We start from the raw sequence: 27,699 nt of genomic DNA on the forward strand, positions 1-27,699 counted from the left end.
CCTCGGTGACACCCAAATCACTTCGAGCTCCATATAATGTCAATGCAGCACATGTGCGGAAAGTGACACGACTCATGGGCGTCCACCTCCACAAGCCCTGTTCCCTCGTGGTGCTTCTGACGATGCATCCTACGTGAAAACCACGCCTACAACGCATTCCGACCCTGTTCTTAGGTAGGCAGTTGAACCGATGCCCGAAATGAACATGTTCATGCTTGCCCACACGACAAGAAGAAAACTCCGACAGCTTACGGTCCCAGACGACGGTTCGAGATCGGAGTAAACTACAGGTCCATGCTCTGTCGCAACCATCATCAGACTCTTGTGAGTGGTGCGCATTCCTCAGCAGTCCGTCTTACTGTATCAGACCTGCTGCTACTCCTACTAGCGGGAAGTGAGACTGTCAAACAACGGCATGATGCCCTCTGACATCCGACTTTCGCCTCCCCCGTCTTTCAGGGGTTGGACGGCAATTTGGCACCTGTCACTCACATGCTGGTCGTGGAGCCTGTTGGAGAGCCGCCGTTTGATCATCATTTTAGCATATTGAAGCACCGCCACTCTTTGTTAGCGTATGTACATGCTTATCACTTTATCACAGCAATCAGCAAGGCGGCTCGATGAGCGACTTCAAGGTTTGGAAATCCAGTACCTGTACTTGGGGTCAGCTTAACGCTGCCATTCGTTTCCATGACTCTGGATCAAACGACATTGCGTATTCTAACTCGGAGTCATGCCGCTACATAGTCACACATGATATGGAGATACTATCACGTTCATGCTCCCAACGGCCTACCGACTTCACCACCGTAAACCAAATCTGCTTCTGCAAGGGATGACGGTGAATAAACGGCATCCAGGGCTGTCCGCAAATCACTCACTTAAACTCCATTCCAGCGAGCATGGGACCGACTCTCCAGATCCCACCCCGGCCATCACATCTCAAGCCTCGCCATGTACGAGTAGCCTTGCACAAGATGTCCATCGATACATCTCGGCAAAGACAGCCCTACGAGGTTCATCAGCCGCCATATCTCGGCTATCAGCAAACGATCTCAGGTGTAGCTCAGTACCTTGCCCAAGATTTCTTATGATTCTTCACCGGAAATGCGGGATCCCGCGTGATCCCACGGGTATATACACATGGCTTCCCCCCAACCACCAACAACTCCACGAACCCAACACTACAGGCATACCGACGTAAAGGTACAGTAATACATCACCCTCCCAACCCCCTCACTCCCCTCCCAACGCTCCCCGTCTCGAAAACCTCGACGACGCCCAGCCCAACCGCCTGCCCCAGCACCCACTCCCACTCGACGCCCCAAAACTCCTTCCACCGCGTCCCGTACAGCCCTCCCCCCTCGAACCGCTCCCTGAACCAGTCCTCCGGCGCCTCGCCCCATCTTGTTCCGTCCACCATCTCGCGGAGCCAGTCCACCGTCCCCTCCGCGAGCTTCAGATACCGCCCGTGGCCCGGCACCGCGATGCGGAAATCCGACGACCCGTCCGACGCCGCCTGCGACGACGAGCCGCCACCCGTGAGAAGCGTCGGCGCGCCTCCGCTGCCGCCGGCGAGATGTAGCGCGTTCTGGCCGCCGACGGCCGAGACGCTGCCCGAGGCAAAGCGAGACACGTGGTGGATCGACGTCAGCGTCGTGCGGTCCTCGGGCCGGACGTGAAGCGTCGTCCCCGGCGTGGCCCGCAGCGAGCTCGTCAGAAACCCGGCCCTGACCAGCTCATCCGTCTGCGCATGCGTCACGGCATCCCTCGGAATCGTCTGCGCCGTCGGGTTCTCCCTCAGGAACGCCAGAAAACGGTCCCTCGTCTCCTCCGACACGCCAACCGCCTTGCGCACCATGGCCTCGTAGTCGGCCATCTCTATCAGCGCCTCGCCCATGCCGCCTCTCCTCTCGACGCGCACTTTCCGGATGACGCCGCTCCTGGACAGCTCGACGACTTCCCTCTCCACTGTGGACGGCGAGGTGGTGAGGATCGCGTGTAAGTGGCCCAGCGTGACAATCGGCGGCACGGCCAATCGATAGTTGAGGATCTCGGCGGACCGCGTGGACTTGAACCCCGTGGGCGGGACGGGCGTGAACATGTTGTTCCGGACGTACCGCATCGCCTGGACGACGTCTCTCAGCGTGAGCTCCTCCTCCTGCAGTATCCGCGCCACAACCCCAATGTCCGAGAGCTTGTCCTGGAACTGGGTGTCGGGGTCATCTTTCGGGGTCGACTTCTTCTTGCCCTTCCGGGGAGAGGGAGATGGTGAGGAAGTCGCCGCCTTTGCAGGGCTGCTGGAAGATGTCTGTCGTGATGCCTGGGTTGGCCTGCTGGGTTTTCTGACCCGGTTGGATTTGCCCAGGATGGATCGTAGACTTTGTGGCATTTTTGTGACTGGATGTTTGTTCCTCCCTTTCTCTTTCTTCTGGTATATCTTCCTAGAGTGGATTTGCCTAGCTGTTGCCCGACCCCTGGGATTTGGTCAAGGAGGATGTAACAGGTTTGAAACTGTCCTGGTTGTGATGTGTTGTAGCTTAATCGGTGTGTGTCATTCTACACACTTCAAGAGCAACACCGAGAAACGGTGGCGGATATCGCACACGGATGAGGAATCATCTGAGAAAAACTCGCTGCTTTAAACCGAACAACGTGCGGTGAAAACCCCGGAGTCTTTTCAAACCGATAACATGTATGTTATGTATGTGGAAAGCCAGCCATGTATTTGGTAAGATGAGATGGAGAAGTTACATATAGTCTTACAGGTACGGTGCCTGAAACTCTAAAAAATTGCACGCCGTTGTGGCAAAATGAAGACACAGCTCGGCTTACTAAACTTGGAACCAAAGGACAAGCCTCATCCATATGTCAACTGGCATGAGAGTTAGTCGCAAACAGGCAATTTAAGGTAGAGACTACAATAATCATCCATTATGTATGTGCATTTCGCTATAGTACTGAACCCTTTTAACTAAACGCTGAATCATCAGTCTTGACAATGCATATTAATCCACCTACCCATCGGTATCCAATTCAACCCACCCCCCCTTTTCTCCAACAACTTTCAACCAGCCGTAGTCAAGATGTACGACGTGATTGCGCTCATCCGCTCACTCGTCAGCTTCAACGAAATCTTCAAAAACTCCCTCGCAATTTCCGGCTCCTTCTGCTGAAGCCTCTTCCACGCCTCCGTGTCCATCACCCAGACGGTGCAGTCTCTCTCGACCTGCGCCGTCGCCGTCCGGCTGGTTTCGGAAAAGAAGGGCAGCTCGCCCAGCGTCGTTCCCGCCACGATGCTCTCGCAGAGCCGGCCCTGGGGGAGGTCGTATTCTGCTCGGATGATGCCGCGCTCGAGGAGGTAGAAGCCGTCCGCAGGCTCGCCACGCCGGAACAGGACCGTGCCGGCGGGGTAGTCCTTGCGTGCAAAGTACGAGGCTGCCTGGAACCAGAAATCTTCATTCTTGTCGCTCAGGCCCTGGAATATCTGCAGCATCAGTCGCAGAGGTTCATTAAAGCTCTGCCATCTCGATCTGCGCTGTATGTCGACACTGTTGAGTGCGTCGTAGGCCGCCTCCACGAGGTGGTTGCGGCGCGGAGAGTTGAACGGCGGGTCGAAAGAGTCCAGTGTCGTCGACGTCGTTGGCACGTCCAGATTAGCGGTGGCATGCTTCGGCGTGCTTAGCTGCTCCTGCTGGGCGTAGAGCGTCTTGAGTAATTCGTTCTCGCAGCTTTCCAAGGCCGAGTTCAGATCCGGCAGCATCATGACCTCAATACCCCCGCTCCCTAGCCCCACGGCCCTGAGACTCCGGCCAAGTTCGCTATCGGCATCCAGGCCACTGAGAATGAGGTGCACCCCTTTATTGTTCAATAACCGGCTGATCGTGTTGAAGGCTTCACCCGCGGAGTAGTCAAGTCCAGTAACATGCCACATGTCGAGAATGAGGAACTTGATCGGCTTCCGAGCAAACGTGTGCTCGTCTAGAAGCTCGCGTATCTTGGCCTCCACGCTGACAACGGTGCCAAAGAACAAGAAGCCGGTGAGCTTCATGATGTGAATTTGCCGGCCAACCTGTTGCAGGTAGCTATCCTGTGACGGATTCCGTCTGACAGTCGAAGTCACGACTTCGCCATCATAGATTGCTCGAATGGCGGATACCCTCGACGTCTGGATGGTGAGCGACACAAACGCCAGCAAGATGCCAACGCCAATGCCCACCACAAAGTCGTAGATGCCCATGACTAGGACGATGATGATGACGGTCATGTACTCTGCAGGCCTGAGCTTCTTTCGTGGAAGCCATACTGCTTCGAGCAGTAGCTCGAAGCCAAGGTCGAAAATGAGCGTTCCAACCATCATCACTGGGATCCAACCAATGATGCTAGGGCCAATAACCATGACGCCGAATGTGAGAAGCGCAAGCAGGTAACCGGCAAGCCGCTTGTTGCCTCCGGATCGCAAGAAGAAGACGGTATTGGCATAAACGAGGTAGTTTTGGATGCTGCCTAGGCATCCTGAAACAAAGTTGGAGTATCCATGGAGCCTCAATTCCTTGTCCAAGTCGGCGTTGTCCTCCCCTGAATTGAGTGCCAGCGCGGGGACATTGATCGGAACGTGGAGGATGCCAAAGAAGGTCAAGGCAAACATGGCCGGGATCACTTGGATGATAGCCCCCCAGTGTACCAGATGGAACTCTGTTCGAGATTATCAGCCGGAAAAATTAACGCGATGAGGAGTAGAAGGGAGAACTTACGATACAGCGTGTAAAAATACCACCAAGGTTCATCTGGCGGAGGCCCAACGAAAATCCAACCGTGATCTCGGAGAGTGCTCGGCTCTAGTACATCAAGCGAGAAGACGAAAAGGTAGAAGACCAGAGGAATGGCCAAAATGAACAAGGGGAGGAAGTATTTGGATGCGCCTTTCATCTGGCCATAGAACAGAATAATGGCCAGGATCAGAGGACATATCCAGAGGGGTATCGTTTTGGTGTCCATGAGCTTTTGCAGCGTATCGAGGTCGTACTCGAGGCTGCCTTCTAGCCGGGCCGAGACTTCGAAACCGGTGGCGATCAGGAACCAACCGACGCCTCCAATGCATCCTATCAGTATGTGCCTGGGGATGAACCCGACCATGAACCCGAACTTGAATCGGCCCATGAGGTAGAATACCAAACCGGTCAACATAGAACTCAGGGCATAGGCGACAATGGTTGTGGCAATGACCGCATCGGGGTTCTCTTCACCTACGATATCCAGAATCGTGGCTGCCATGTTATGGAAGAAGGGAACGACCTCAATCTGAACCAGGGTTAGAACCAGAGGCTAGACATCTAGACAATATCTGAACAGTGCTTACATACCAGCTCAGATCCCACAGCACCCTTGAATATGCTGCCCGTGGAGAAGACAAGTTGTGCCACTATGGTGCTGACGTAGTAGATGGAGATACCAGCAGATCCTAAATGAGAGAATAAAGGGGTTCCGAGCGGAAACAAGATCATGCCTAGCCTGGTCAGCCAAATCTTTCCTGTGATGGTACGCACGCAACATTCTTACCGTATGACAAGGCATCCAAGATGTTCAGGAGCAAGCCCACGGCGACGGCTGGAAGGCAAGAAACAGGCTCCACCACGGCAGTCTGCCAAATGGCCTTTCGATTCCAGCTACCCGGACGGGACGCCACTTTGGCCAAGTGGACGAGGCGACGCTCTACGTTCCGGCCTTGTTCGGTGACTCCCTGTAGCCATCTTTTCCTAGCCGACGTCTTTTGTCCTTCAATGTCAATACTGCTACTGGTCCCCGATCCAAGGTCCGGTCTGTCGAGAAGAGGGGTGTACTCTGAAGCCTCCGTTTCGCTTGTCTCTGGGCGCTGTTGTATCTCATCAATGTGCGAGGACTGAGATTGTCCAGCTTCGAGGTTCTCAAACCGAGGTGGCGGGATCTTTGTTTGTTCAGATACCGAGGACGGGGGAGATGAGTTCTTGAGTAGGTTTGCGAGCGCAGAAGGTCCATCTTCCCCGGCTGCCTGATCACCCTGTTCCCTATCTTCTGGCGACGGCGGTTCAGTGACTTCGGGTATAGTGCCCGATGAACGCCGAATGCTCCCCTCGATGGAATCGGCATCTCCAAACTCTGGCCCGAAGACTTCATTAAGGGACGGTCTGCTTCTTTGGAGAAAGCTCGGGCGACGCTGAGCTGGGCCATCGGAGAGGAGGTATCGCGCCAGCTCGGCGGTGTCTTCGCGAACACTCCTCGCATTCTGCGCGCTGTCTACCGGGGCTATTCGCTTGTCAGCACCACTTGGCGTCTGGTCCGATGAGCGCGACACACTGCCTTACCCAATTGATCTCGTAGTGAGGCATGAATGAAAGAGCGAATGGGTTCCCTGTAACCTTGCGCAGATCCGACGGAGGAGGACAGCTGCTGGTGTTGGGCATTTCCGGCCTCGAGCATCGAGCTCTCAGCGTGGCTCGCTGCATCTGTGCGATCATGATGCGATTGGTCCGTCTGCGAGGTGAGGCTGGAAGCTCTCTTCCGCCACGGGGAGAATCCTAAGACTGAGGATGACATGCTTGGAGCATCCGATGGTGGAGCTCTGCCGACGAGCTAATCGGCGATGGGTATCAATCGCGAGTCGACATGAGGGTGCTGGAGACGGTTTCGGATATATTAATATAGCGATGCAAAGCGACTGGCGGTCGGGACTAGTAAGAGATGCAGCAGAGGCGGGAGCTGGAGGGGGAAAAGAATGGGCGGAACTATCATGAAGATGCAGGAGAAGAGGGAGAGACGCTGCGCTGCAGGAGATCGAGCATCATCGCGAGATAACGGCTATCAGGGAAACTTTGCGGACTCGCGGCGGCCTTGCTGAATCGAGGAATTTCCGGGGCGGTGGCGCCGACGCCGGGTCCCAGCAAATTGAGCTCTGGACCTTTTCTAGACCTTATCGCAGGCGAGATGTGCCGTATCTTCAACTTGGTCGGTTTTTCACGCTTTGCAATTGCTCTTACAGCATCGTATCGCTAAGTTGCATCACCGGACAGAAGCAGCCCAGATATGCGTGGCCGAAGGGTCCACCGTCTTCCAGCAGGCTCGATGGCGGTTCCGATGCAGATACGGAGCAATTGGCAGGTCAATGCAATGCGATCGATTTGCTCGGCTTGTGAATGGCCGCCGCTCAATCCTCCCGGCTTTAGCCTCATAGGCTGCATTAGCGGGCGGAATTCAACCAGCAATTCCTATGCATCATGCTCAGACTTTGCAGCCTCACTACTGGAGAGGTTCCAGACGATCAATCAATATTCATGCCTTAGTCTACCTGCCATGCATGGTGTTCCCGTGAGATGAAAGACGAAAGACAATGAGAATATATATAGAAACTCCAAGCATGATGTAATGTATTAACCCGAATCCAATGGCCCTCAAACACCCCGCATCCCTCACCGACCGCCTCAAGAACGGCTTGAACGTAACTTCGTAATGATCGTGACAAGCCCGGCAAGCCATCATGCTGTAACTGCAACTGTTCCCCATGGTCAATCCCAGGCCGAATGCGCGCTGAGCTCCTTGGGCCGTTGTCGTCCGAGGCCCCTCAAAGTGATGAAGCGGAACTCCCAAGATGTGTTGCTGTGTCATACTTTGACGCCGCTCCCCAGAGAGGACGTCTCATGCGATATGCATCATGGTTGCGGATGAACCTCAACTGAGCTTTTGCAGATATCCTTGTGCAATTAGCCTCTCCACGTCTCCCTGTCGGACGTAGAATTGGCTGTTCTTTGTCAAAGTGATTGCCCTGTAACCCGTTGATGAGCCTCGACGCTTTCTCCTCAATCAGCATCATATAAGAAAGTACTCACCCATATTCCGTCTGAATCTCCCCCGCGTCTTTGAGAACGCGGACATCAATGAAGAGATCTCTCGGCGGCTCCAGGCTGCCCGTCAGATCGATATCCGTCCACTGCCCCTTATACGCCGCCAGTAAATCTCCGTATTGACGCACGTAATCCTCTTCCTGCGGGCTGAGACTGCTCGTGGCTCCGTCGCCGCTCGCTACCCCAGCACTGCCTCTGGATGCACTGGCGTCTCGCACCTGCTGGCCCGACAGGTCAACGACATCGACGCCATTCCAGACGAGCTCTTCTAGCTTGTCGGTGCGGGTTCTGTGATATGCCAAAAGGCATCGCTTGTTTCTGCGCATTGAGATGTGATTCACGAGCAGTGTGTATGCGATCGCCTGGTCCTGTGACGGGTCGAACGAGCCCTGGAAAGGCTCCAGGAGATCATCGACATCCTTGTTCAGATCTCTGACTTCTCTGGTTACTGCACGCACAAGCTCAGTCTGGTAAGGAGGCAGATGCGCAAGGTTCTGAGTCCTTTTGGCGTGTTGCACCTGTGGTCACGGTGAGACGCGTTGTGGAAAGCCAGATAACGGATGAATCTTACCAGTTTGATGCCCAAGTCCCCATACATTTCCTCGAGTGCCCAGCTCGTTTGTGGTGCTCAAAGAAGCTGCAATCCTACTTTGGAATAAGATAACGTCCAGCATCTACTGTGTGCTGTGAATGTGTGATGGAGAATCCTCTACTGCTTTGTTGTTTTACTAACTGTTACATGTAGGTGTGTGTCAGTGTCTTAGGTGGAATTTCAAAGGAGGTTCAACTGCCGTTTGGCAGCCGCTAGAAGAAATCGAGAGCACGCGGCAACCCCACCAACCCCAATCGCAGGTGTTATTAAACGCCAGAGCTTTGACACACGAGAAACGCCCTCCATAACATGACCGTAGCAAGGTTCTGACAGCACCTCGTGTATAAGTTGACTTTATTTCACGCGGCAAGCAATACTGAAGCCTTTGCATCACAATAGCGCAACTCTCAGAGGCGAGAATGAGAGAATGAAAGCATGTGGTATTATTGGACATACTATTCTATATGGATTTTCTATACAGCTGCCCTACCTTTGATCGGATCAGAAAGAAAGGCCTAAATGTCGACCAAAAGCATTCTTTCACAGCCAGACTTCCGACATAAGTTGATGAAATATGAGGAGATACCTCATTCAGTAAACTAAGCAGCACGATTGTTAGCAATGTTGCTGAGGCGCGCATGATGATGAGATTCCAAGAAAAGAAAGTCATGGCGAGGAGTTCAGTGTTGCACAATGTGCTTGTTGTGTCGTCTTGCGGCGGGTCTTGAGGCCGCCTCCGAAACACGGACCAATTGTTTTCATCATAATGTCCCAGGAGTGAAGTGATGTGATGTGCGGTTTGAAGGAAATATTCTGAGGTCTTACCTGCTCTATTGACACTGAACGTTTCGGTTCCAGTGTTAGCATGTGTGCGACTGGCGATCGGTCAAGATCAGTGCCATATGCCGCAGGGCAATATTGACCAAGCTTCGTGCAACAGCAACGAGGATATCAATGACTTGATTCCTGCATTTTGGGTCAACCGCATGGGTTCTTCGTTTGGAACGAAAAATGAGGAAGAAAAAAAGTTGGCTGTGGTAGGAAGCTTATTTATTGATCAACAAAAATTGCTGGTTTATCGATACAGGATAAACATCGGCCCGGGCCCCACTGTTGCTCCAAGCTCGACGTAAGAGCTCCTGCAGCCTACGCAGTACGATGTCGCCCGCCACCAAGTCGGCACAAGCACTGAGAGAGAGTTCAATCCAAACAAGCCGCAGCTCAACGCCTTGCGAATCTCCTCCATAACTCTAACTCATTAGGCACCGTCACGGCTCGAACGGGTCCTCCACAATGCCGATTGAACCTATAATCACCTTCAAGGCCGGCCAGTGTGACGTCGACGTAAGAAACGCAGCCGCAAGATGAACCCCATCCCACTTGGCTGACATGGCCCTTGACAGACATCGTCGAAGCCATACAAGGTCACACCGCTGCCTGACCCTGGCTACATCTACCTATACTCCGAAGATGGTCAGTAACGCGAGATACCAGTCTACGATTGAGCAAGGCGATTAACACGGATAGACCTGGTGCATTTCTGCTGGCGACGACGGGACCAGCCGTTGGATGAGCCCGAACTCGACCTCGTCATGGTTCCCACAGACGGCAGCTTTCTCCCGTACGACTACAAGACATCCCCCCAGCCAACAGCAAAGACCAACGGCCGCATATTCGTCCTGAAATTCGCCTCTTCCTCCCAGCGCCACCTGTTCTGGTTGCAGTCCAAGCCTCAGGGACGTAACGGTGATCCGAGCTACTTCAGCCCTCGGGATCGCAAGATCGGCGACATTGTCCACAGACTCCTTCAGGGTGAAGAGGTTAACGTAACGCGGGAACTCGCCGCTGTTCGAAACAACAACGATCGCCAAGACGATGATGACGAGACGATGGAGGACGTCGAGGGCCACGGCCACGGGGATCACCATGCTGGAGGCAGCGGCGGAGCTGGCCCCGATGCGACGGGAGGCGACATAAGAGAGGAGGGCGAGGCACCGAGAGAAGGCGGAGCCGATGGAGCGAGAGCGTAGGTAACCCCCAATTTCTACATGGCATGATCATGAACCGGTTCGCGCAAGGTTGTCTGGTTCCTGTCATTGGTCTCTGAGAGTTGAGAACATACTTTGGCATCGAATGAAAGCCAATCTAATGTACTGAGAAACTTCCGTGTACCTTTGAACAGAGCTACGCCAAGTGATATCATGATTTCTGCCACGTGATAGAAAGAAAATGAGAGATGACGAAGCTAATTACCTTTCTAGAGCTTCGTCCTCAAACCCTGATGCCGCAGCTGCAGTAAGAAACTTTCTCGATTCGCTGAGAGGCCAGCCTGGCCTGGCTGGAGATCAGCAACAGCAGCAGCAGCAGCAGCAGGCAGATATCGCGTATCCCCATCTGAGCCACCTCCTACCGACATCCATTACGGTGCCCATGGTTGACACCCTGTCGGCCGAACAGGTGGACTCGCTTCTCAGCTTCCTACCTCCCGCAGTCATTGTGCTCGCCAGTGGCACAGCTGAGCTCGATGGCAGGGCAGATCCGACCGCCGACCAGATCAAGGCAGCCAACGAATCCTTGACGTTGGAGAAGAAGCAAGCCCTGTTGAAGAAGGTGCTTCGAAGTCCTCAGTTCCACCAGGCCTTGGGAACGTTGACGATGGCCCTTCGAGATGGAGGCCTGCCCAGCATCGCCGATGCACTTCAGGTCAAGGTTGAGAAGGACGGATACCTACAGCCTGGAATTCCCATGGGTGGTGGATATGCTGTCAAGGCCTTTATTGATGGCGTCAAGAAGACGGTCAAGGACAGCAGGCAATGATGGCCTGCCAACTGATGGTTGTTATGGCTTTATGATCCCAAAGTCTTTCTTCTCTTCTCTTTTTACCAATACATATCTTTTGGTAGCTTCTTTTAGCATATGGGTGGAACAATGCACAATAACTGAGCCATGGTCTTGTCCAACTAAATCTATACGAACAACAGCAATCGCCATTGCATGTTTGTTTTCCAAGAGTGAAGCAAACCTGAGATGAATGTCACCGGCCGGTGAGGCTGCACTTTGGTACAAGTACATGCAGGTACAGCTGGTGAAGACTGCTAGCAGTGGGGCTGTTGACGAGGTTGCAGCGCGCTAAGCCGTTGGCAGCTGCTGGTGGCACCCCAGTCTCCAGCGAGCAGTACCTTTATGTAGCATCTGCATTTCATTCAAGGTCCGGCTTCTTTTTCCCCAGAACAACTCACTCTTGTTGACATCATGCTCCGTTAGAGTTTCTGCACTTGTCACCACTCGCCTCTTCTCAGCAACAGGTAGACACGATGGACGTGCCGTTTCCGACCGACGTGCGCGAATTCGACGCCGACGAACGCATCTCCTTCTCCAAGCTCGACAACAAGTTCATCGCAGTGCATGACGATGGAACCGAGTTCGAATTCGATGCCGAGCTGAAGAAATGGGTGCCCACGGAAGAAGAGCCGCTGGAGGACGACTTAAACGACGTCAGCGACTACAGCAGAACTCCTGCGGAGAACGATGCGCTCCACCAGAAGCGAAAGCATGACGAGGAGAATGGAGACGAGGTAAGTTGGCACGACCACAGCATGAATGCTCTGTGCCTGTTCGCAGTGCCAGGACGCACCACCAGCCAGCTGCTGCCACCACAGGTATACTAACTGCATGCTCAATAGAGATCCGAATCTTCCAAGCCTGCCCGTCCCAGCAAGAAGCAGAAACCTCCGCCGCAACCCAAGCAGAACACTGCCGTCTACGTGACTGGACTCCCCGCCGACGCCACGGTCGACGAGGTCCACGAACTATTCTCTCGCAAGGCTGGCGTCATTGCCGAGGAAATTGACAGCGGGAAGCCGCGCATCAAGATGTACACAGACGCCGAAGGCAACTTCAAGGGCGATGCTCTCATTGTCTTCTTCAAGCCCCAGAGCGTCGAGATGGCCATCATGCTGCTAGACGACACCGAATTCAGATTCTTGCCCAACGGGGCGACGGAGGGAAGGATTCGAGTTCAGGCTGCCGATTCAAGCTACAAGAAGACACAGTACGACCAGGAGAGTACCGCTGAAGCGAGCAATGGAAACGGCCAGAAACGACAGCGAAACGAAAAAGATCGACAGAAAATCATCAAGAAGACACAGAAGCTTGCTGCTAAGCTTGCTGACTGGAGCGACGATGAGCCATACGTGGCGCCGGTGCCATCCAACTCGAAGCGGGACAGGACAGTTATCCTGCGGCACATGTTCACGCTGCAGGAGCTGGAGGAAGACCCCGCTGCTCTGCTGGAGATTAAGGAAGACATCAGAGACGAGTGCTCCAAGCTCGGTGTCGTCACCAGCGTGGTCCTGTACGATCTGGAGCCCGAAGGCGTGGTAGCCGTCAGGTTCAAGACCGCCGAGGCTGCCGCTGCCTGCATCCAGCTCATGCATGGACGAAGTTTTGGCGGCAACACGGTTCACGCGGCACTGGCTACTGGCGAGAAGTTTAAGAAGTCGCAGAACGAAGCCCCTGAGGACTCGGATTAAGGGAAAGGGAACCAGCGGGAAAAGGTTGCATTTCTGATCTTTCCTCGATTTTTCTTTCGAATCTTATTGTTTGTAAATTGCATCCTGGTGGCTACTCACGAAGTAGTACTGACTGATACCCCTATAAACCTAGGTTTTGATTTTCACCCGTTATTTGACGGTTTGCCTACCTGCCTCAGATACGTGCCCGCTCCCATGGTTCCAATCCGTGGCTACTAAAAGGTTTCATGCTACATATGCCATAACAGACTAAAAACAAACGCCATACGCTGTAAAAACACCTTGGGGGTCATGATATGTATTCCGAGACACGTTGGGTCGTTGAGGAGAGGTAGCAGACAGGTCTGTTGTCTCTTTTCCTTTGCTGTTCATTTCGTGTTGATGTCAAACTCTTCGGCGAGGGTGTACCAGATGGCGGCGTTGATGATTTTGCCGACAATTTCCAGCTCCATGTCATCTGCGGTATATACTGTGAGCACATCTCATACAGAATTCAACAGCTTGAGGACGAAGCATCATTCGAAGAAGAGCATCAAGATACGACAGGTTCAACAGAGAGAAAGGACTCACTTCTAGGCGCATAGATCATGACAAAATCCTGAGAGACGGGCATCTGGATGAAGCGCCCCTTCCACGCCAGCGGATGCCTCTGGCCCCAGCCCTTCTGCAGAATCTCCTTGATGTCGTCCGGGTGGAGGCACATGTGCATGGAGTGGTCAGAGTCGTGGACGTGGCAGATCTCGCCCTGGCATGTGGTCTGCAGCGGGTGCCGCGCAAAGAGAGCCAGGCCGTGCTTTTCCAGGCACGAGCGCTCGGTGCCGAACTTGGACGGGTACTTTGCGCTGAGGCGCTCCATGGCGCGGCGCAGGGCGATGTAGCACTGTCGGGAGCCGTGCTGGTCGAGCTGGCGCTGGGGAGCGATGCCGGCGACGGCAGGGCGTGGGCCGGCGCGGTAGGGCAGCTGCTGTGCGCTCAGGACGCCGGCCTTGGGTTCGCGGTTTGGATCGGGCAACGGGGCTGTGAAGGGGTCTCGGAGGGAGAGCATGCGGAGCCAGGTTATGCGGAGATAGCCCTGGATGGTGGACGGCGTGCCGCCTGGCCCGAGGCTGAGGAAGTTGCAGTAGTCATTGTGGATGAGCAGGGCGATGGGGATGAGGCTCACGACGGCCTCGGCCAGATAGGAGTCCAGGAAGTGGATGGCGAGCACCACGCCCAGGGAGACGGCGAACACGGCGGTGCCGTCTAATGTGACTGAGATGGGTTGTTGGCGGACGATGCAGGAAGCCTTGAGCAGATCTACCTCTGAGAGATGCTCCTCGGGCGGTTCGTCGTTGCGGTCAGGGATCAGAGACAAGGACGTTATTGTCTCGGTTGGAGCAATTGACATGGACATGACGACAAAAGTTATTCAGGAGAAAAATAAGTAGGTAAGGTAGAGTAGCCACAGAAGTTTAAAGTACTAGTATCAGCCAGCTTGTGCCATGCAGAACTGAGTTTTAAGCTCGAGGAGGCGTCTCAAGCAACCATGCGAGGAGTGAGGAGTTGCGGACGACTTATATGGCCCGAATGAAGGACAGATGCAGGGAAGGTCTCAACTCTGGGATTCCGGTCAGGTCAGGTCAGGTCAGGGGGTTGAAGAGACGTCCGGCGGTCGGCGGGCCACCCCTCTAGATATGTTGTGGCGGCTGATAGTCTAGGGTTTATTCTTGTCGAGATGCATTCAATGGGGGGGGGGGGGGGGGGGGGGGGGGGGGGGGGGGGGGGGGGGGGGGGCTTTGTTCCCGGCAGGTTGGGTGAGGAGGGCTTTGTTGCACGTTTAGGGTTCCCGCAGATATGGGGGGAGGGATGAGGACTGGGTTTAAAGCCAATGGACCAAACGGCTAAAGGCCATTGAAGAAGAGGCTCCAGTTTGTTTAGGCGGTGGCTGAGAATTGGCGAGGGCCATCTGCATCATATCACGTTCCACGAGGCAAGGGGAACTTGACTCTCGTTGCTGATCCCGGCAGATCACGAGGAGGATGACTGTAATGAGCCTTATGACGTTGGGCTGATGTCGGTTTTGGAGGACGATGGCAGTTCAAGCTTCCATCCGCTGCTACCAGTATGTACAGGTACTACAACTAAACTGGGGCAACACTAATCGGGCAACTTCTTCTTTTACCTTCTGGCCTTACTAAGGGTCGTATTGCATTTTCGCAAGCGATGAGCCGAGGAAGTCGATGGCTTCATGTTGCCATCACTGACTAAGAGATCGCGATACGCTTCAAGCTTTCCATCACTGGCTCCAGGAGGCGGAGGAGCCAGAGCAGATCAACCCCGGTTTTCCGCATCTCGCTACCTAGCAGAATCCACCCAGTGACACAACAACGGTCCCAGTTCCGCCCTCCGGCCTCCGGCTTCTCTCAAATTGTGGGCGTTGAAGGTAACAAAAGAGACAAGAACCGTTTTGCCGTTGAAGAAAAAAAAAACGTACGAGTAAACTTCTTAAGATCTTACAAGTCACAGGCTAACTACCGACAGAGAGCCAAGTGGCGCACGACTCCGCAGTTTAACATACCGAAAAGGCCGATCCCGATGAGCCCTTGGGAGCAAAAAGGTGTTTCTTTCTCTCGGGTCATGCGTACGTTTTCCTGCTTTGGATCATGTTACTGGATGCGGAAACGGGCGATTGCAAACTCACAAGGGCTCATTGGCTGCGCGGGATAAGGGATTCATGTATGTTGCATGTAAGGGAAGGGGGGGAGGAGGCTGGCTGCTCACCGATAGAATACAGCTGTTCAGTTGAGCTCGCTATCTCGTCGACTCCGCTAAATGTGACGAGGGACGGTGTTCCGGGCTTCACAAAATCTGAGCTGTAATTAAGGTATAAGATAGAGGGGCCTGGACCGTCGTGAAGCTGCGGAATGTGGGCATATTCTTCGATGATAGTATCTATTTCAAGACCCTCGACTGGGGATGATGGCGGCTGCAATAAGCCGCGCTATCGAGGTTAGAGCTTGTGACTATTTCATTCTTATAAAGTCCGGTCTCCGAGTAATTCTCCCAGGGAGTCTGAGCCATGATACGAGTTGGCTGGGCGCACTGGGCGGCAGACTCCGAACCCGCACGCTGCGTATCGAGATGGATCAACGGTTTCATGCACGATCTATCCAGGGTAGCACTGCCTTGTCCCCACGGCTGGAGGCTCCGAGTCAAGCAGAGAAGGCAATTGTTTGAGGTGGTTGTGGCTGGATTGAACATTGAGGCCCAGCAAGGTGATCAAGGTTCGACGACGTCTTGAACTACTGGATGAAGGCCCAGAATCCATATTCGAACCAGAACTGCCCATGATTACCTTACCGTACAGAGAGAGAGATTGTAAGGTTGAAACGAGATCAGATGCCTTCTCACAGCTCCGCTTAGGTAAGGCTTGGGCGCTTATTGAACTCGTTGCCCAGCAACCCAACATCCGCCATGCCATTCGCCGCTGCCAAGCTCAATCAGCTCAACAACTGACAAGGGCCACGACGACTTTTGTTGCTTTTCTTCTTATCTTGAAGCTGGCGCGAATACCCCCATGCATTCGTCTACCCGGGAATCTAACGAATGATGATGCCTCAAGAATAGCCGATTTGCTTGTTTACTGCATTGACACATACAGACGGCGCCACTGCTCGTCGCTGCACGAGCCGGAGTGCGGCTGCTTTACATCAGTACTTTGCGCGAAACAAGACAAACACTCACTGGTATGAGACAAGGCTGAGAACGCTTCATTCCATCACCATATCGCTAACACGTACCGTGCGTGCTCGGCGACACAGACATCGAACCTCGATGCGGCTCTCAAACCCGGTGCGGCGGTCCCGCGACACGCGGCTGCCAATGTACCACAACCCGAACTCGGCCACGAAAGAGCGCTCCTCCAACGATGGCTACTACTCTTCCTCCGATGGCGATTCGGAGGCATCCTTCTCAGCTCCATCCTCTGAAGGCTCAAGAAACGTCTCCGAGTCGTATCCCGCGCGGCCCTTGCTTGTCCCCAAGAGGAATCAGAGACCGACTCCTCAGCGATCGGCCAGTTTCTATCCATACAGATTACCGCCAAGAATCATTCGCTACGTCGTCTTTGTGGTGGTTGGGCTGATTATTCTTATGATTATCAGTCTGGTACGGGCAAGTCAAGTGGAAAACTGGAAGGTCGCCAATGGCCAGGTGAACAGTCGACCGGCGCCTCCTCCGCTGTGGGAGAAGTTCCCTTTCCTCGAGAGATACTATGGCGGCATACGCACCTTGGTTCCCCTGGAGGAGAACAAGCCCGAGTATCCCAAGTCCGGCGAGTCCACACCATCAAGCCCTGCATCACCTGCTCACGGTGCTTCGGAAAGCAAGGTTGAGGATCGCGAAAAGGCTTTTCCTGTCAGCCACTCTTGGGACGACTACCATGGGCGGACCAATGACTCTGGCATCAAAGAGTGCTTCCTTGATGCTGCAGGCAAGATCCGTCCACCTCCCCTTCGATACTACAATGGCCGACCAAGCGGATTCCCGCTCCACGTCACCGGCTCTTATGAAGTCCTCAGTCTGCCCGAAGACGTCTGCTTTGAGAGATACGGCAAGTTTGGCCCATATGGGTTTGGGTATTCCATCCGCACTGGTGGCCTGGGCACGGGTGAAAACGGCGAGAAAGAAGGCGCAGAATCTGTTTGGGGCTCTGGCTCTCGAGTGGATTATCGCGAGATTGACTGGGCGGATGTTCAGCGACGCTGCTTCCAGGCCAACGTTGGTCGATACAAGGAGTTGCCGGCGAAAACGCCATCTCCCCAGGGCTTCTACGTCGGGAGCTTGAAGGCGGCAAAAGTCCAATCGCGAGACTCTCAATCGAAAGACAACGACAAGACAGCGGCTGCGGCTGATTCCGCGTCGGGTAAAGAGATGGCCAAGCAATCACGAACCGCCGTTGTGATCAGATGCTGGGATGAGTATGTGTTCCGCGAAGATGATTTTGCAAACCTTCGATCGATGATCTCTGAGCTTTCGCTGGCTTCCGGGGGCCGATACGACGTTCACCTGCTGGTGCAAGTAAAGAATGATGCAAAGCATCCTGTCTGGGCCGACCATGACATTTACGAGCAGCGGATTCGAGACGCGATTCCGAAAGAGTTCCAGGGGCTGGTCACCCTTTGGACCGAAACGCAAATGCTCTCGCTGTACCAAGGCATATACGACTTGTTCAGCCGTGGCCCAGAGCTCCCGGTGCATGGAGTTTACCGTGGACTCACCATGGCCATGCAGCACTTTGCATACCTGCACCCCGAATACGACTACTTTTGGCAGTGGGAAATGGACATTCGCTACACCGGACACTACTACGACCTGCTCTCCAAGCTCGAGAACTGGTCCAGGGCTCAGCCGCGAAAGGGGCTGTGGGAACGGAACGCACGATACTACTTTCCCCATGTTCACGGCACGTGGGAAGACTTTTCGCAGATGGCACGAGTGCAGAGCGAAATGGGTACTCCTGGGGCTGACAATGTATGGAAGAACGTGCCCGGCCTCGACGGCCAACCTCCGGAGGCGGCCGCCAAGAAGAAGATCAAGACCGTCTGGGGTCCTATCCGCCCTGCCGATAATAACGACTGGTTCGAGGCCGAAAAGGACCCCAGACCGCCATCTTCGTACGATTCTGACCACTACCAATGGGGCGTTGGCGAGGAGGCGGACTTGATCACTCTGAACCCCATCTTCGACCCTGAGGGCACCACATGGGGCCTGAAGGACGACATTACAGGCTACAACCGCTCTCTCCCCTATCCTCCTCGGCGAGCCAGCATCATCACCACGTCTCGGATGTCAAGGCGCCTTCTCATGACCATGCACAGGATGACGGCGCACAAGAAGCAGTTTGCCTTTCCCGAGATGTGGCCCGCCACAGTTGCTCTTCAGCACGGATACAAGGCCGTCTACGCGCCACATCCGGTATACGTGGACCGCAGCTGGCCGGTTGACTACATGGCTCAGACGTTCAATGGCGGCCGCGACGGGACGACTGGCGGAGCGAGGACGAGTCTCTACGGCGAGCGGGAACACAACCTCAAGGGCCTGACATGGTTCTACAATTCCGGGTTCGGTCCCAACCTGTACAGACGCTGGCTGGGTCTGAAGGTGAACAATGACGGCGGAGAGGAGTTCGAGAAGACGCAGGACAAGAGCCGAGCTGGCTCTGGAGTATCAGCCATGGCTGGGGGCGAGGGCCGCATGTGCCTTCCCCCCATGCTCCTCCATCCTGTCAAGGAGGTGGACGTTCCCGTCGAGGTTCCTCCTCCGGAGGAGGAAGAATTGACAGTTCCCGAATCGGATCCTGATGCATGATGGCCTTGAGGGGCTTGTTCTACAATGATCTTTCTGCTTTTTATCTTATCTATTTTTACTGGATGACTTTTCGAGCATTGGGCGTGGTGGCTGATTCTTGGATTTTCTTTCCCCTTTCTTCTTTAGACTTGTTGCTGATTGGGTACGAAGTGCATGGCATGAAAGTCGCGATGATAGAGATACCCATGTAATATGTTGGGATGTTATAATGCGTGCGATACGATGTAATCCTCCGGTTGATACTGGGAGATGATGAATTGAACGTGGTACATATTGGATTGTTACAATTATCAGATGAGTCGTGAAGTGCTTTGCCATTGGCGCAAGCTGGCGGTGTTGCCAGACGAAAGACTAGGTATAACGTCAAGAGCTTTGTTTGTATTGTGATTCATCAAGTGGATATGGAGAGCATTATGACTTATGCTCTTGGTCTTCCATTTTTTGGTTCGTGCCATGTTGTCCTCTGTTCCAAGTATGGCTCTCCCCTCCTCATCCCTCACGCCTGATATTCTGATATTGCCCCCCTTTTATGCTAATTCAAAGTGTAATCGCTCGCCAACAATCGATTCCTTTCCTGTCTCAGCGCAACCCCCGCCCCCAAATCTCTCTTCAATAATGCCAGTGTCGTCTACTGTCGTAGAGAAGTTGTAGCGGGTGGTAAACTTATCTCAGACCACGCGCTTGACCTCGAAGAAGCGCCGCAGCCACCAGACCTGGAAGAGGGACTCGCCGATGACGATGCCAATGACGAAGAGGTTCCACCACTTGACGCGGGAGTTTGTGCTCTCGGCGGTGTTGCGGTGGGTGCGCTCGCGGACGATGATGTACTGCTGCTCGTCCTTGATTTGGGCGAGGAGCTCCGACATTCTACGGACTGGATGTTTGCAAAAACGAACGGATGTTAGCCCAGACTTATTCATTTTCCCCCCTTCCCCCAAGTTTTGCTGGTTTTTTGTGTATGAATGTAAAAAAAAGAGTAGTACCTTCGGACTCGAGGGGATCGCTAGGGCTGTCGGACTCGCTGACGTAGACGATGCCGTGGACGTTGAAGGAGACCTCCTTTGTGTTGGAGACCCAGTGCTGGTTGCCGAAGCAGTAGGTGTATTTGCCGTCGTGGACGGCCGTGAAGGAGTGGTCGCCGTTGGAGACTGTGCGCTCGTTGATCTGGTACTCGCCAACGGGGTTCATGATCTGTCCATTTCAACAATTTTGGTGTGTTAGCAAGCTGGAACCAGCCAAGGGTCCTCGACATCATGTTAATGGTCCTTTCCCCCTTCTGCCTACAAGGCATCCATCCATTTGTATCCCCGAGTGAGTCATACCCAAAAGTCAATGTCGAGGTTGCCTGCGCTCCCAAACTCGCGGTCGCCGACCTGGAACGTGACGGTCATCTTGTCGTCCCTGTGCAGGCTCTCGTGGAAGCACTCGACGCCGCGGGCCGGCAGGACGATGTTGTGCGCCGCGACGGCCTGGAAAGCCGCGGCGGCGGCGAGGAGCGTCCTCGCAGCTGAGAGGAGAAGCATTGTCGAAGTAAAAAGCAAAAAAGAAATCAATTAATTGGCTGGATCTGCGGGAGGAAGGCGGCAAAAGGAGGAGGACAACAGAAACGACGACAAGGGACAAGGCTGCAAGTTTGGCGATTTTCGAGATCGCGAATTGACCACCTTGGCCAACATTCATTCAGCCCACTGGCCACAGCTACTACTAGGTACTGACCCTGGCTCGCCCTTGCGAACCCAATGCTTGCAACGCAGAGTCCTGGCTACACAGGCTGCATGGGCCGCGGTTTTACCGACAAGGCCTCAGGGGCACGAGAGTATCGAGATACAGCCGCGATACTTGTGGCTGCTGTGGTCGAGGGATGACGAATAGCGGGTCGTTTGGGCGGGTGGAGGCACTGGAGCAGCGCTTTCTCGGGGCGACTTCTGGGGCAGGACTGGACGAACGAACGACGGGCTGCGAGGATGTACCGTGCGCGTACCGCCGGGGCGGCGATAAGGCAGCGAGGCAGGGCGGGCTGGTAGCGGCGAATCTGGGCAGCAACGTGCGGGCAGTACCCTGTACCTGCGAGGCTGCGCGCCGTATCGAGTGGCTCGTACCGCCTACTAACGTGCATCCCTTGCAGCGCTGTCCCCCTGTAGCCTGTGCTCTGAATCAGCCCAACCAGGCCTGTACCGTGAGAGTTTACAGTGCAGCAGTTCCCTTCCCTCGCCCTCTGGACAGTTATCAGCTGCGCTGCAGTCAAGTGTCCAGTCAACGCCCGCCCCTTGTTGCCCCTCTCCCCTACTAAAAAGCCTTAGTCGCTTTGGCCTGCAAAAGCCAGCCCGGCCAGGTCGATTCCCTTCCATTCTTCCCACCCCGATCTCCCCAGGCAATCTCACCGACACAAAACCCTCCCAAGACACACGCCTCCGTCCGTCTCGTGTGCCAAACCCGCGAATCGCCTCAAGGTGAGTTTGTTCCCAGCCAGCCTCCCCAAGATTCTCCTTGTTGTCCGCCTCCCTCTGCCCCGTTGCGCGTCTTCGCCGTGGCGCCCGATTCATGCCAGAGTCGCCTCTTTTTTTTGCGTTTTCCTTGTCTCCTCTCCTCCCCCAGGGGATGGCGCTAGCGAGAGAAAGAGACAGCTCAGCGAAAATGCGAAAATGCGGCAGCCTGGCCACTTCTCTTGACGGCCTCGTGCCCATGCCCGTCCGGCAGCTTCACCCCGGGCCCGGATACGGTGTCCTCAAGCATCTCACCGGCACGCATCGCTTGCCTCGCGCGAGATAAATAGAGGCGTCTTCCGGGAGGGCTCTTCGTTTGGCCGGGCTGCTGCTGGGCTATGCAGAGGTGGCTTCAATTGCGTATTCCTGCTGCACTACCCCAAAATCTCGTTCACGCCATTGTCGCTCCATTCTACAATCTCCTGCCACGCCACCTTGTCCTTTCTATCGAAGAAAACGTCATCTCCATCTTTCCTCATCTTCAACTTGGCGTCAAGACAAGCCTTGCTTACGCGTAACTTCAAAACAGGACACTTTTCCCTTTCCTCCATCCAAGCAACACATTCGAACGCTTGTTAGGCCGCGCCGCCACCAGTCGCAACCATGGGTCTGGCTTTTTCCAAGATTTTCGACAAGCTATGGGGGAAGAAGGAGATGCGAATTCTCATGGTCGGTCTCGATGCCGCCGGTAAAACCACCATTCTGTACAAGCTGAAGCTTGGTGAAATCGTCACCACCATCCCCACCATTGGTATGGGCTCCTCCATCCCCCCCGCGCTCGGCCCCCCTCCCGCCGTTCGCTCAGAGCGTCCCGTCTAACACCCCGCTGCTTAGGCTTCAACGTCGAGACCGTTGAGTACAAGAACATCCAGTTCACCGTGTGGGATGTCGGTGGTCAGGACAAGATCCGTCCTCTGTGGAGGCACTACTTCCAGAACACCCAGGGCATCATCTTCGTCGTCGACAGCAACGATCGGGATCGTATCGTCGAGGCCCGAGAGGAACTCCAGCGCATGCTGAACGAGGATGAGCTGCGAGATGCCATCCTGCTCGTCTTTGCCAACAAGCAGGATCTGCCCGTATGTCGACCCCTCCTTTGACTTTCCTATCCAGAACTGCTCCCATGAATTGCGTTCCATCACTATGGGCGGGTTCATTCTTTTCCTTTTTCATCTTTGGGATCAATTGCTGATATGAATCATCTCTAGAACGCCATGAACGCTGCCGAGATCACTGACAAGCTCGGCCTCCACAGCCTGAGACAACGTGCCTGGGTAGGTAGCATCTCTCCAGATGGAGCGATGGCAAAGCCCGCTAACATGCGTTCCTACAGTACATCCAGTCGACTTGTGCCACATCCGGAGATGGTCTGTACGAGGGTCTCGAATGGCTCGCCACCACTCTCCGAAAGGCTGGCCACCAGTAAACGACAAAAAAACCAACAAAGACCCTCTACCGGTAGAGCCTCCCGCTCTCCACCCCGCTTCCCTACCGCATACTCCCGCAAAGTTGTTGCCGAGCTCGAGAATCCGGTTGTAATTTGCAAAGTTATATCGATCATACCAATCAATCTTAATCCATAAACTGTGTCAACTCTTTGTTTCTTCAAAGTGCATTGCAGCCCCATGCGCTCTCACATGCCACTCGCCGTGTGCCTGTTGATCATATACATACCCTGACCATGTTTCCAATTGGAAGGGGCAGGATCTAGCTCTTGGAAAGGAAACAGGTCATGGGAGCTTATCCAGAAGGTCTCGTTGGGGATTCATCTCAACATGGAGAAGTCAGAGCTGTGGATAACCTGGGTGATCGTTGCCTACTTACACGCTTCACAGCCGTTCTCGTGCGCTCAAACCGGCTTGAAACGGAAAGATGAATACTAGAAAAAAAAGGTAAAAGGAGGATTGTGGAAGGAAGGACAAGAAGTGGCAAAATTGACAAGAATCAGGAGAGTAATGTGCTTAGGGAGGTTGCGAGAGGAGGGGGGCTTCTTGTTATCACGACTGGTGCCTTTCGGGGCTTCATGCTGTTTTTTCTCTCATGACGGATGCGTCTTATGTTGTGTTTCTTCTCTCCTTCAAAATGGATCTGTCTGTTTCGGCTCATTGCGCTAGATTGGCGGAGTTGGGTTGTTCTCGATTGAAAGGCCTCCCGGCTGGGAAATGGATCGTAGCGGATTGGACGACGAGATGGGGGGTGTGAGGATTGACGGGATTGATGATGAGTTGTTTTGCTACGCCCTTTTTTTCAATTATTACTATTTTTATATTTTTATCACTTCCGCTTTTGTCTGATGTTGATGAATGTGATATGTATGTATGGATTGACGTATTGTTGATGATGACTCTTGGTTCCATGGAGAGGAACCGAGGCAGATTATTGAGCACGTGTGTACCTGGAGGCATGGATGAAGTTCTATATAGCGAAGCGGCACTATTGCATGCGATCAGGCGGCTCAAATCTATCAAATGATATTCAAGCAAGGGGTTGATAGAGAGAGAAGCCAGGAGAAGAACCTTGAAAGAGGAGAAAGAGGAGAGGAAGCCATCAGAAAACGATGGAAGAATCATCGAGATGATACATGGCACGAGTTACCTTATCTGATCTGTTCTCATGGTGGGCAAAAATCACATGCCAAGTTATTATTAACGAAAATGAGAGAAGAAAAAAAACACGCAGAAATTTTGCGAGGGGGAAAAAAAAGGGTGCAAAAAAATTGAAGGCACGTTAGGTTCCAGAGGGAGTCGAACCCTCGCTGGCGGAATCAGAATCCGCAGTCATAACCGTTAGACCATGGAACCGGGTTTTTTTGTTGAAGTGGTTAGCCACTTCCCATGGATTGCTGGGAGGGGCTACGCTAATTATCCTTATGGGACTTTTCTACAGATACGCCGCGAGACTTCTTCCTTGACAACGATATGGATATAGATGAGAGACGGGTGAAGATGTTTCTTCCTGATCAATTGTTTTTGATTCATTACTCATTACCCGTTGAATATTTAGAAGAACATTTGAATCTTCCTTTCATATTCAAAGCGGGGTATCAGCTATTTACATGCGCTTTTCCGAGGGGAGTCTGTACACCCATTCATTATACAAGTCCATTCTCTTTCTCCTCACAATCATATCCAGTTCATGAGGCCCAAACTCCAGAGGATACTAATACAGATAAAAAGTCCGTACATTCATGAAATGCATATAAAAATGTCAACCGCCATCACTCATTGCAAATTTCAGGCATTCTCAGAGACATTCACAATCTCCAGTCCCTCCTTGTCGTCGCTCAACTTGACCTCCGCCGTCTGTCCCATCTTGAGCTCGCCCCTGATAATCTTGTCAGCAAGATTGTTGCTGATCTCGTTCGTAATCAGCCTGTTCAGCGGACGGGCTCCAAACTTGGGGTCGTAGCCTCGCTCCGCCAGCCAGTCCTTGACGGCATCCGACACGGACAGCGTGATGCGTCGGTCATCCAGGCGCTGCTGCAGCTCCTTGAGGCGGATGTCGACGATTTCGCGAATGGCCGTCTTGGCCAGCCGCTTGAAGATGATGAAGGAGTCGATGCGGTTGAGGAACTCTGGCGGGTAAGCGGATGCGACCACATCCATGACTGCCTGGCGAACAGACGGATCAATGTCGCCGTTGGCGTCCTCCTTGTACGGGTGAAGGTGGTTCTGGCCCACGAGGATGTCCGCTCCCAGGTTGGAGGTGAGAACGATGATGGTGTTCTTGAAATCAACCTTGTGGCCCTGGGCGTCTGTGAGGTAACCCTCGTCAAGGACCTGGAGAAGCAGAGCAGAAATGTCCCGGTGTGCCTTTTCGAACTCGTCGAACAAGAGGACGGCATACGGCTTGCGACGCACCGCTTCCGTCAGCTGCCCAGCGTCTTCGTATCCAACATAGCCGGACGGAGCGCCGATGAGGCGAGAGATGGTGTGTTTCTCCTGGAATTCCGACATGTCGAACCGAACGACGGCGGATTCGGTCGAGAAGAGGAAGCTGGCCAGCTTCTTGCAAAGCTCAGTCTTGCCAACACCAGTCGGTCCGAGGAAGAAGAAGGAAGCCAAGGGGCGGTTCTCGCCGCTGAGGCCAGCTCGCTGAAGCCGCACGGCGTTGGAGACGGCCTTGATGGCGTCGTCTTGTCCCTTGACCGACTCCCGCAGAATGTCCTCCATGTGAACCAACTTTTCGATATGTCCCGAGGTGAGCTTCGAGACAGGGATGCCGGTGATGCGAGATACGACATTGGCAATGTCGTCGGCGGTCACTGCGTCGTGGATGAGAGTGCTATCGCTCTGGTCTTGCTGGATCTCCTTGTCAGACGGCAGTTTCCGCTCCAGATCGGGAATGACACCGAACCGAAGCTCAGAGGCCCTGGCAAAGTTGCCGCTCCTCTGCGCTTGTTCGAGCTCGAACCTGGCCTTGTCCAGGTCCTCCTGCACCTTCTTGACGGACTCGATTTCTGACCTTTCCTTCTCCCATCTTGCGTTGAGTTCTGAAAGTTCGTCGTTATACTTCTTAAGATCCTGTTCCAGCTTTTCTCTGCGCTCTTTGCTCGCAATGTCTGTTTCTTTGCGTAGACTCTCCAGTTCAATCTGAATAGTCATAATCTTGTGATCAAGCTTCATAATCTCTTCGGGTTTGCTTTCGTGCTGGAGTTTTAAATGACTCGCGGCTTCGTCCATCAAATCAATGGCCTTATCCGGGAGGAATCGATCCGTGATGTATCGGTTCGACAGGGACGCGGCAGCTACCAGGGCGCCATCCGTGATCCGTACACCGTGGTGAACCTCGTACTTGTCCTTGATACCTCGCAGGATGCTGATGGTGTCTTCTACGGAGGGCTCGCTAACAATGATGGGCTGGAAACGTCTGGCGAGCGCCACGTCTTTTTCAATGACACGATATTCAGCGAGGGTGGTCGCACCGCAGCACTGCAGTTCACCACGGGCCAGTGCCGGCTTGAGCAGGTTGGAGGCATCAATGGAGCCCTCGGCCTTGCCCAGTCCCAGCAGGGTGTGTAGTTCGTCGATGAAGAGGATCACCTGGCCTTCAGCCTTCTGGACTTCGTCCAGCACCTTTTTCAGACGCTCCTCGAAGTCGCCTCGGAACTTGGCTCCGGCAATCAGCGAACCCAGATCCAAAGAGATGACTCGCTTGTTCTTGACGCTCTCGGGGACATCTCCCCGCACGATGCGCAATGCGAGTCCTTCCAGGATGGCCGTCTTGCCAGTTCCCGCATTTCCGATGAGCACCGGGTTGTTCTTTGTCCGCCGAGACAGAATCTGAATCGTACGCTGGATCTCCGCGTCTCGCCCAATTACGGGGTCCAGCTTACCCTCCCGAGCCTTGGCTGTCAAGTCCACGCCATACTGTTCCAGCGCGGGCTTCTCCTGTTCACCTCCTCCCATGTTCATCCGATGGGTTCCTCCTGGTGGGTTTGGACGTCCATTGGCGTACGTCCTTACTAGTGAGATGGGGAGGAGGCGGGCTGAGGGGGCTGCTGAAAGGAGGAGAGGTTTGAGAGCTGATCGTGCAATGGCTGGTCTTGTGAGTCTGTTGGAGGAGGCACCAGCAAGGCGCTGGGCCGAGGATAATACTTGTCGTCTTGTGGCTTGCATTGTAAGTGAAATGAGCGGAATGAAGGATGAAGAAGAGTATCGTAAGAAGAATCAGGAGATGAATTAGACGTAAAAGAGAGTTTCGCTAGCTAAATATATGAAAGAGACAGAAGGAATTAGACTTCAAAGTCAGTGGCGTCACCGGCCACTTTGTATCCGCAGACCGAAGCTCTTATCGTAGCTTCACGAACTGCGACAGCACTTTCGAGCACTTTCGGCCGCCATCGGCAATTGAGGCGCTAGTAGTAAATG

At 53.9% G+C, this 27,699-nt stretch overlaps 10 protein-coding genes and 1 non-coding gene across 11 annotated transcripts; 4 read left to right on the forward strand and 7 right to left on the reverse strand.

The window, feature by feature from the left end:
- Positions 1 to 1,219: 1,219 nt before the first annotated feature.
- On the reverse strand, positions 1,220 to 2,392 carry BBK36DRAFT_1117757 (hypothetical protein; the record flags this gene model as incomplete). The annotated part of the gene is made up of 1 exon (XM_024890393.1): positions 1,220 to 2,392. The coding sequence occupies one exon, from the start codon at positions 2,390 to 2,392 to the stop codon at positions 1,220 to 1,222; it is 1,173 nt and encodes a 390-aa protein (XP_024750389.1).
- A 675-nt stretch (positions 2,393 to 3,067) lies between these two features.
- Positions 3,068 to 6,573, reverse strand: BBK36DRAFT_1117028 (sulfate permease; the record flags this gene model as incomplete). The annotated part of the gene is made up of 5 exons (XM_024890306.1): positions 3,068 to 4,695; positions 4,755 to 5,301; positions 5,364 to 5,506; positions 5,560 to 6,282; positions 6,342 to 6,573. The coding sequence occupies 5 exons, from the start codon at positions 6,571 to 6,573 to the stop codon at positions 3,068 to 3,070; spliced, it is 3,273 nt and encodes a 1,090-aa protein (XP_024750390.1).
- A 1,128-nt stretch (positions 6,574 to 7,701) lies between these two features.
- Positions 7,702 to 8,472, reverse strand: BBK36DRAFT_1117507 (GINS complex, Psf1 component; the record flags this gene model as incomplete). Its single annotated transcript, XM_024890358.1, has 3 exons — positions 7,702 to 7,795; positions 7,860 to 8,392; positions 8,446 to 8,472. 3 exons carry the CDS (start codon positions 8,470 to 8,472, stop codon positions 7,702 to 7,704), a joined length of 654 nt encoding a protein of 217 aa, XP_024750391.1.
- Positions 8,473 to 9,869: 1,397 nt separating this feature from the next.
- On the forward strand, positions 9,870 to 11,384 carry BBK36DRAFT_1135258 (hypothetical protein; the record flags this gene model as incomplete). Its single annotated transcript, XM_024892576.1, has 4 exons — positions 9,870 to 9,939; positions 9,994 to 10,492; positions 10,728 to 11,291; positions 11,323 to 11,384. Coding segments are annotated over 3 exons (1,125 nt in total), but the record flags the coding sequence as incomplete, so codon positions are not given.
- A 396-nt stretch (positions 11,385 to 11,780) lies between these two features.
- BBK36DRAFT_1199456 (hypothetical protein) lies at positions 11,781 to 12,998 on the forward strand (the record flags this gene model as incomplete). The annotated part of the gene is made up of 2 exons (XM_024897093.1): positions 11,781 to 12,041; positions 12,192 to 12,998. The coding sequence occupies 2 exons, from the start codon at positions 11,781 to 11,783 to the stop codon at positions 12,996 to 12,998; spliced, it is 1,068 nt and encodes a 355-aa protein (XP_024750393.1).
- A 368-nt stretch (positions 12,999 to 13,366) lies between these two features.
- Positions 13,367 to 14,391, reverse strand: BBK36DRAFT_1117420 (hypothetical protein; the record flags this gene model as incomplete). Its single annotated transcript, XM_024890351.1, has 2 exons — positions 13,367 to 13,455; positions 13,569 to 14,391. 2 exons carry the CDS (start codon positions 14,389 to 14,391, stop codon positions 13,367 to 13,369), a joined length of 912 nt encoding a protein of 303 aa, XP_024750394.1.
- Positions 14,392 to 16,859: 2,468 nt separating this feature from the next.
- BBK36DRAFT_1117770 (hypothetical protein) lies at positions 16,860 to 19,346 on the forward strand (the record flags this gene model as incomplete). Its single annotated transcript, XM_024890397.1, has 1 exon — positions 16,860 to 19,346. One exon carries the CDS (start codon positions 16,860 to 16,862, stop codon positions 19,344 to 19,346), a length of 2,487 nt encoding a protein of 828 aa, XP_024750395.1.
- Positions 19,347 to 20,014: 668 nt separating this feature from the next.
- Positions 20,015 to 20,869, reverse strand: BBK36DRAFT_52404 (hypothetical protein; the record flags this gene model as incomplete). The annotated part of the gene is made up of 3 exons (XM_024898204.1): positions 20,015 to 20,220; positions 20,330 to 20,537; positions 20,669 to 20,869. 3 exons carry the CDS (start codon positions 20,867 to 20,869, stop codon positions 20,015 to 20,017), a joined length of 615 nt encoding a protein of 204 aa, XP_024750396.1.
- Positions 20,870 to 22,432: 1,563 nt separating this feature from the next.
- Positions 22,433 to 23,255, forward strand: BBK36DRAFT_1117264 (ADP-ribosylation factor GTPase of the ras superfamily; the record flags this gene model as incomplete). The annotated part of the gene is made up of 4 exons (XM_024890331.1): positions 22,433 to 22,580; positions 22,664 to 22,908; positions 23,038 to 23,103; positions 23,163 to 23,255. The coding sequence occupies 4 exons, from the start codon at positions 22,433 to 22,435 to the stop codon at positions 23,253 to 23,255; spliced, it is 552 nt and encodes a 183-aa protein (XP_024750397.1).
- Positions 23,256 to 24,558: 1,303 nt separating this feature from the next.
- Positions 24,559 to 24,630, reverse strand: BBK36DRAFT_t88. The gene has a single exon. It is a non-coding gene; the product is annotated as a tRNA-Gln (tRNA).
- Positions 24,631 to 24,797: 167 nt separating this feature from the next.
- BBK36DRAFT_1135261 (P-loop containing nucleoside triphosphate hydrolase protein) lies at positions 24,798 to 27,636 on the reverse strand. Its single transcript, XM_024892577.1, is given in 3 exon segments — positions 24,798 to 24,937; positions 25,020 to 27,549; positions 27,560 to 27,636. 1 exon segment carries the CDS (start codon positions 27,445 to 27,447, stop codon positions 25,063 to 25,065), a length of 2,385 nt encoding a protein of 794 aa, XP_024750398.1. The 5' UTR covers positions 27,448 to 27,549; positions 27,560 to 27,636; the 3' UTR covers positions 24,798 to 24,937; positions 25,020 to 25,062.
- Positions 27,637 to 27,699: the final 63 nt, after the last annotated feature.

The sequence above is a fragment of the Trichoderma citrinoviride genome (assembly GCF_003025115.1).
Source record: "Trichoderma citrinoviride strain TUCIM 6016 unplaced genomic scaffold BBK36scaffold_6, whole genome shotgun sequence".
In the NCBI taxonomy this organism is placed as follows: Eukaryota; Fungi; Ascomycota; class Sordariomycetes; order Hypocreales; family Hypocreaceae; genus Trichoderma; species Trichoderma citrinoviride.

What these genes read in the sequence shown, in the direction of transcription:
- BBK36DRAFT_1135261 (XM_024892577.1), bottom strand. Translation starts at nt 27,447, where the DNA reads ATGCAAGCCACAAGACGACAAGTATTATCCTCGGCCCAGCGCCTTGCT.